Source organism: Aplidium turbinatum, chromosome 11 (assembly GCF_918807975.1).
Source record: "Aplidium turbinatum chromosome 11, kaAplTurb1.1, whole genome shotgun sequence".
Lineage (NCBI taxonomy): Eukaryota > Metazoa > Chordata > Ascidiacea > Aplousobranchia > Polyclinidae > Aplidium > Aplidium turbinatum.
The window spans coordinates 5,121,788-5,130,265 of NC_137482.1; the positions used below are offsets into that span (position 1 = coordinate 5,121,788).

At 36.2% G+C, this 8,478-nt stretch overlaps 1 protein-coding gene across 1 annotated transcript; it reads left to right on the top strand.

Annotated features, from left to right (window-relative positions):
- Positions 1-3,402: 3,402 nt before the first annotated feature.
- LOC145779708 (4-galactosyl-N-acetylglucosaminide 3-alpha-L-fucosyltransferase 9-like) lies at positions 3,403-8,478 on the top strand. Its single transcript, XM_082591344.1, has 2 exons — positions 3,403-4,009; positions 5,310-8,478. Exons 1-2 carry the CDS (start codon positions 3,537-3,539, stop codon positions 6,145-6,147), a joined length of 1,311 nt encoding a protein of 436 aa, XP_082447470.1. The 5' UTR covers positions 3,403-3,536; the 3' UTR covers positions 6,148-8,478.

Genomic DNA, 8,478 nt, shown 5'->3' on the forward strand with positions numbered 1-8,478 from the left:
AGCATAACCGACAGGGAACGGAGATGCAAACTACTTCTCTGCTGGCGAGCAAAACGGTGAAACTAAGCCGCACTAACGTTTCTACTTCCCTTCATAATTATCGCATGTGCATTGTGAACAGGCGACTATTTCTGAGCAAAAGTAGTTTAAAGTTAAGCTATTACCAAAAAGGAGAAATAGTTAAGCCATAATGCCTTTTTTGAACTTTTCGTTAACTTTCTATCAGAGGTGTAGGCCTACTACGTGATGTTTTGTGCAGGTGGCAGAGGATTGTGTTGATTTGATACAACACACGTACAACCTCTCGAACAGCAGAAGGATATGACACAGTAACTTGAAAACTTTTAGTGACTGATAGCAACAGCAGACCCATCGTAAACAAAGAAGGAGCGTTTTAGATTACAGCACTTTTACGAGCTTGTGTTACACTGGTGTGGTGGATACTGGATACTATACTAAGCAAACAGCGAGCAAACGATTGAGTTCATTGGAACCTGGCCGGTAGCTGAAATCAGAGCAGAGCCTACGATTACGTTTCTCTTCAAAAAATGATAAACAAGCGACACTTCGCGATATAACACAGCAAATTTGTGTAAAGCTTTCTGGACAATCACAATTTGTTTTTTTGCCGACTTCCAAATCACAGCTTAGCTAACATCGGGCTCCTTCTTGAACGATTTTTAAAACAAATTGGTGTCCCCTTTTTTATTTTTTTTTTAAGATTTCATCCTAGACAGGGCTAACATTTATAGATATAGGCTTTTTGCAGATCTTTCGAGTGTTGTGTTTGTTGAAAACCATTAAACTTACATACAACGTATATTTACATTATTTAAGTGATCACAGGATTGTACTGCGGTACAACCTTGATTAGCGAAATTCCGCTTTGTCACATTTCACAAACTTCAATTGGAGAAAACTGAGCTTTTCATTTTTATGTAAGAATTTGCTCAGTGCTTAGTGCTTGTGTTCAAAGCAAGCGTTTATTTTAAAAACAGGAGTGAAGTCGTACAACTAAACAAACATACATCTGAGCTTTTTGCCCAATGAAAAACGTCGCTTTCAAACTTCTACGAAATAATTTTTGAATTGAAGATTTAATTAAAAACAAAAATGAGATGCAATATGCTCGTAGTGCCTTTCTCAAACGTTTTACAACGTCAAATTACAAATCTTTTAGAATTAACGGTTTAAAATTAGTTGAGAGATTTTTTCCCTTTCTGCGACTTGCCGCAGCTAAGCGTTAAATGAAAAGCTACTAAAATTGCCAAAACTTTTCCCTTGACATAGTTGGCTTCTGTGTGAGCTGTTAGGAAATCCCTTGGATTGCGTGATGCCTGAATAAAAAAAAAAATAGGGTTTTGCCTGTAAATGACGTGAAATTAGGGCATTGTGCTTCTTCTTTCGAGTGATACAGAATTTTTCAGATTTCAAGGCAGGTAATGGAAAGCCAGGTGAGTGTAGGTTCATACAGTTCTCCTATGCCATGCATTTCATTTGGCATTTGTAAATGGGGCATTCAAGAAAGACACGGTCAGCCGTTGGTTCCTCCGCGCCCCACTGGCTGGTCGATGAGGGAACCAGACCCAACTTGTGCATATTGTTTTGCATTAACTTCAAAGGTCACTTTTGTCTCTTTTGCTTTTACAAACCCAAGGCTTGAAAGTAAAATCGTGTGGTTTCAGCCAATCTGCAAGCCTCAAAATCAATTCTTACCATGTTCTCTGCGATGGTATCCAACTAACACTGTGGAGGCAGAAATAGATATAAAGTATTAGTATTTATTGAGTTCCATTAAGGATAGAGGATCGCCTGACTAAGAAGCAGCTGGCCAGCGATTCTCCATCAAGTATCAATTCAGTATTTTATTATTAAAAATGCATGAAGAATCAGCAGAGCTCTATTTATGGCATATGCATTTCGCTCTGCAACTGTAGAGCATCATTAGTGCCTTATTCAAATGAAACCAATATAAAGTACGTTCGATGCTGGTTTAAGGCCAAAGCAACAAAATGAAAATAAAGTATCAGGGAGATTTTTTGAATTAAATTAGTTGTTGGATTTAAAACAGTCAACAGTTCAGATTTACAAAACGTTAAACTTCTCTTTTTCAGTGCACAATCAGATCATTAGCAACATTTTCTAGTGTACGCTTTTCAGACGAAAAAACATATTTTTTAGTACAATTTGTTGATACAAAACAAAGCAAACCTGTAAGCTACACATACATATAGCTTCACTTGACAGCAGAGCTTGAATGGAAATCCGTAATTATAAACAGTAACTCGCCGAGACTTTGACGTCATTCAAATCACGTCAAGTGGATCCTTTTTGCCAAAGGCTTGGTCCAACAAGAAATCCGTGATTATGAAACACTGCGGTTTTGTTCAAGTTAATTTCAGTTGACTTGCTGAGATTTTAATTTTGAGTAAAAGGTTACCAACAGTTCAAGAAGCTCAGGCCTTTCAAGTTGTTTGATTGCCTATTTAGTGAAATTGATGCTTCTCAACTTAAGAGCCAATATGAAATTTGTTTGTTAAATTAACGAAAAAAACAACAAAATACAAAAACACAACAAACTCAAATAATTCGCACAACAAGGATGGCAGCGAAAGACCGAAAGGTCACCAAAGGATATGTTAGGACTAGAACAGAAAAACCCTCAGAGAAAGTTGTTGCCATCGCAGTCCAGCAAGAGCATATCAGTTTTAAGAATTGATTTGGCTGGTTGGAAATTTTGTAATACAAAGATCAAATAAAGCTCAGTTTTTTCAGAACGAAGCATTTTTATAAAGCTCGATGCCTCTGTTGATGCACTACAGTTAAGCAGTTTTTAATTTTGTTTTTCGTGGTACCGTACCGAAAGTGTAAGTTGATTTAGTTGCGGCAAAGGAAAAAGTCTATTTCGACGTGTTAGTCATACGATCACTAAATGAATATACAGCATTTGTAGAGCCCGATAAAAGATTTGTCTTCATCAGAAATTCACTGGTAAAAAATAAAACGAGTATTTAGGCTTCGCTGTTTGGTCTACTACCGCATTATGTTGATAGCAAATGTATGTTTAAGAAAATAAATGAATTTCTGAACGAGTTAACTCGTAGCGATAGTGCATAACACCTTCGCTGCATTAAAATTTGTAACTCTTCAAATGACTAATACAGTATTTTGTGATAGTGGCACGGAACAGTGATAATTAATTGGTAGGCCTAAGCTACTAGTTACAAGAGAACGGATTTGTAAGTTATCACAAACTCATCGCTCTTGGGCGGGTGTTACGGAGAAAACCGATTGAAGTTCTGCATGGCATAAAATGCAGAAGTGGCATTCGCGTCGGGCATATCGAAAAACCACCTTTTTGTTCCAGCTAACTGTTCTTAATTAAGTTTGACGGAGCTGAAATTTTGTAAAGGTAACGTATTACAAATTTAAACATATTTTTCTTTTGCAAAGGAACTAAAGATTTGGCAACACTGATCAAGAATAACTTTTGAAATGCTTTCAACTTAAAAAAATTATACAAGTTAAAAAAAACCATGTTGTCTAAACGATGTCTAAAAAAAAGTATTTTATATTTGATGGTTGGATTTGGAATATATGCCATGCACCTCCATGTCTTAGCAGGCAGACAAGAAAACAATGTGATCAGGGAAAAGTTCAGAGTGAAAGTGGACAAGCACAGTAAGCTGCCTGAAGCTCCTAAAGATTATCATGAAAGTAAAAAGGAATTCAATAGAGATTATTACGAGGTGCAAAAAAAGCACGAGAATGGTCGTCCTCCTTTAAATGATATGATATTTGATAAAGAGGATATGGTAGATGAACACGGAGATCCTTATTCCATTGATATATGGGTGGCGACAAAAGGGAAGCCAGGGTATCTTGCAAACCCTCAGGAGTGCCTCGGTAACATTAGTTGTGATATTTCATATTCCATGGATGAATCCAGAAAACCTCATGCGATTGTTTTTAAGTCCGACTATTTACGCAGTGCTCTTCCCAACAAAAGGTAAGGCATCAAAAATATAAAGAGCCCAAAATGTGGATACTAAACTCATGTTTAGAAAGCCTTTCGAAAACTATACTGTCTTCATCTTCAGGGATACAAATGCGAAGACCGTATAGTTTTCAAAATGTTTGCTGAACATGGGTTTAGTATCTACATTTTAGGCTCTTTATTTTTTGATTAGATTAACCAGGCATTACAACCATTTTGCTTCTAGTTAAGGCATCTTTAACGGTTTTTGCATTTGATGTGTTTTGTTTTAAACTTAGTTCCCGACAAAAATCGCCAAAAAGTGTAGCCAGTACTGTGAGACAAAAAGTATCTGAAATCGTTATCCTCAATATTATCTACACGTTTGTCTTATCTAAACTACTACACGTTGGGTAAGAATTTTTATGAAGTGGCAAGGAAGGCAAAAAGCCAATTTTTATTATCCCCTTTAAATGTGTCGATAAGTGTTTGGTTAAAAGTATCTTTTCGCTGGGTGTCGAACATGGGTCTTTTTGAGCATCTTTTAAACGCGTTTCCCTCTCAGGGAGACAGGCATCAAAATCATGACATCATATATGGATATTATGATGTCCAAGGGACTATTTTGGATTCTATAAAAAAAAGTAAAACCTTACATCAAGAACGCGTCTCTAATTTTAGATTGAAAGATTTTTTCCGTTGCAGCAAGAACCTGGAAGTTTTAAAGTAAATTCCTATTTGAACTTTAGTGATTGAGGACTCTGTTGTCTCACAAACATAGGCCTACGTTACAAAGGAAGCTGTTGAAGCTTTTTTTGTACAACGGAAACTAAATCTGCATAGAGTATAGCTCGTCCTTGTTATTGTATAATATTTTCTACATTGGTTGTTTGTGGTACATCTTTCATTATTTTCTAATGCAAACGATTTTAGTTAGTTTGGTTTGACGTAAAACTGTCGGTCCTTGTCGTAATTTTGATGTTGCGAGTCTTCCCTGTTGGGTAACAGTAAAGTCTTTCGAAATGACACCCTTTGTATTCTTTACGTGGTAAAATAAGTGTTTATCCTGTATACGGCCATTGCAATAATACTGAACTGAAAATGGAGATTCAAAAACTAAATTATTAGAGCAAAAACAAGTAAAAAATTACACAACTAAACAAAATCCTAGCTAACTAAAGCATGCTTGAATAAGCACCGTTGGCATGCTAATAGGCAAATTGCATAACAAATTTAAACGTGTAAGAAGTGAAGACTTGCATTGATTGTTGGAACACAGTTGCACACAACATGCAAAGTGCTCCATTTATGCTTTGCTGTATGTATTGCACAGATTTCCTAACCAGCTGTACGCTTGGTGGACCGGTGAAAGCCCGCTGCACACATCACTACCAAACGGGAATTTAGACCAAATGTTTAACTTGACTTTCCACTACCGAACTGATGCAGATATTTATGCTCCTTATGGAAGCATCAACCTTATTTTACGAGAATTGCAGAATGCAGGAGACACAGATTTAGACAAACTTCTTTTAAAGAAACGGATGAGTCACAAAATGGCTGCTTGGGCAGTGAGCAATTGCTACTCAAAACGCATGAACTTTGCCAACTCTCTAATTGCAGCAGGATTACAAGTTGATACTTACGGTGCTTGCTTTGGCAGTCGTCAGCTTGGATCCGGCAGATACAGTGATTCCATGTATGAAGCAATCAGCGAATACAAGTTTTATTTATCTTTTGAAAACTCAATTACATGTAAAGATTACTTCACAGAAAAGTTTTGGTTCAATGGATTACGATCAGGGGCTGTACCGATTGTTTGGGGCCCAGATAAAAATGATTTACTTAAAGTGGCTCCAACAAAATCATTTATCCACGCAAATGACTTTTCAAATCCACAAGAACTGGTAACTTACCTCAAGTACTTGGCAAACAATGAAACAGCTTATGCAGAATATCTTCATTGGAGAACTTGGATAAAACATCCTGAGAGGATTGAAACGAGACTTAAAATGGAAAACCGTGATAATGACATGAGAAGCTATTGCAAACTTTGTAGCATCCTCCAAGCTGATGGGAGGAGGAGAAAACTGGGAATTCCCAACCCCCCACGAATAGTCCCCTCCATCAGAGCAGCATGGAAGGATGCAGACGCAAATTGCTACAGCTGAGAGAAAGTTGAATGATAGTCAGCTTGTGATGCTGTTCTATAAAAATGTTCTTGAAGTTAAACAAATTATTTTGTTGTGAAAACGTGTATTGCGGTACGATAACCCTTTTCTTCATATAAGACTATTGCTTGTATCACATTACTTTTGACACAGATCTGTTTTTCTTAATGACGTTTTTTCTGTTTATACTTTTATCATATCTATGCATTTTTTCAATTAACAAACTTTCTTCAGTCACATTATTCAAGACATTTTTGTATCGTGGTGATTTACACTTTGGAGTTAGTGTAAGAACAACTTGTCATTTGAATTGACAGCAAATAGCCGAGTTACAAACGTAAGCATGGCTAATGAGAGTAAAACTTAAGTTAAGTGCTTGCAAGAGGAGCGCCCCAAGAATAAGACTGTTTTAAAGAAAACAATACAGCTCCATAAATACGCTGTGTTTTTTCGTACCAAGCTCTTCTGGAAAGGTTTTGCGTCTCTAAAATAATCCCGGGCTTGGCCTGATTCCAAAATTACTTCCATATGAACGCCATTGGCCATGGGACCAATATGTTAATTCTATTCTTCATGCTTTTGTTCTCTTAGAATTGGTAAAATCAAAGCCAAAACTTATTATAATCGTTTATTATATTATTTTCATTATAATATTCATTTTTATATGTTATTACAAGAGTTGAGAAAGGATTGTGAGACCTTGGGAGTTGAAAGAGACTAAACCACATGCATGCAGTTTTTTGCTGATGCTTTAATGTAACCTACACTGCATTTACTGTAGGACGTTACTAAATACAAATTCCCTTTGACTTTCCCTGCTGCAATGATTAATCCACTGTTTGCATCAACGCAAGTACAAAGTCATAAGGTAGCCTATTAACCCACACGCAATGTAACTAGTTAATTTAAAAGGCTGCCTGCGATTTTTCACAGTTTGTAATTAAAATAGCAGAAAATGAAAAATTGCTTGAGCCACATCACCACAGACGTTTGTTTATTTTTCTTGAAATCGAGCGTGTGAAAACTTATTTTGCTTGTTTTGCCAACCAGTGACAAGTCTAAATAACAAAGCATTGTTTGTGGAGCATAGGAAAATAACCTCTTGGCACTAAAAGCGCAGAAATTACTATCATGGTCTGAAATTATTATTCAATTGCTTAACAGAGCTAAAGAATAGTCTGCCATGCACATCATAACTGTTTTCCTTAAAGTAAGGCGCATGTTTGAGCGGTTAAACCACTAACAATGCGCATTCGAGCATAAATAGTCTTTGCTGGCAGTTGCACGTTGTTATTAACATTGAACATGAAATCAATACAATCATCAACACGTTTGCTGAAATAAGCATTTTGACTGGGCCTTTTTATTTCCATTTACATTCATCATACGTCCCTACTATTTTACTCCAAAAACAGTTTCGATTTAAATCTATTGAATCATTTTCTACACAACTGACAGGCTACCAGGCAAATTTTAGCCTGTTTTTATGCTACTCACAACTACGTTGAATTTACATAAAATTTCCAATTTTCTACCGAAACTTGCTTGTTTGCACATTGGATCCAGGTTGCATGATATTGTGCTGATGTGCATATGGTAATGTGAGTTGGCAGGGTTGAATTTTAATCAAGGGGTTGTATAACTTCCTTATTGAAGATTGTTATCAAATTATAGTCCATACTTCCAAACTCCACTTTTTAGCTAACCTAGCAAAGCAAGATTCCTCATTCGCGTCAATGCATCTATGATAGTTATAACCATCGTCACACAATGAGCTTTTTATGCATTTGCTCGCAGTATTGAGGTGTTAACACCGATCATTTCCGTATCAACTCCTTGCAATGACACTCTAATTTTTATAACAACACATAACATAAAGAATAACAACTAGCGATTTGTACCATCAAATGTAATAAACTTGACGTTTTATTTTTGTTATTTGTAACCATTCAATTGTTTTGCATGTTGTTTAACTTGCAATTATTTTATTTTAACGTTTTGCATTTAACCATAGAGACTACTGTAGAGAGTTTTCATTTCAACCGATTGCCTTTTTGTTTTGTTTGATATTTTCGAAGCAGAAGCTTGGGCCTGATAACAATAGCCTTAAAATAATCTGATCCTGCATAAGTCAAAACCGGAAGCTCATGTAAAAAAGATGAGCTATGTCATCAACATCAACGTTAGAGCTGTAAATTCGTAAAACGTTGTTTGGAGTTTGTTGAACGTGTTTTGTGGAGGACTTGACAAAATAATGCAAAATATTTCACAAGTGCTTTTGTTTCCTTCACTGCATTTTGAATATAGGTTACAGTAAACTATGTTGCTCAT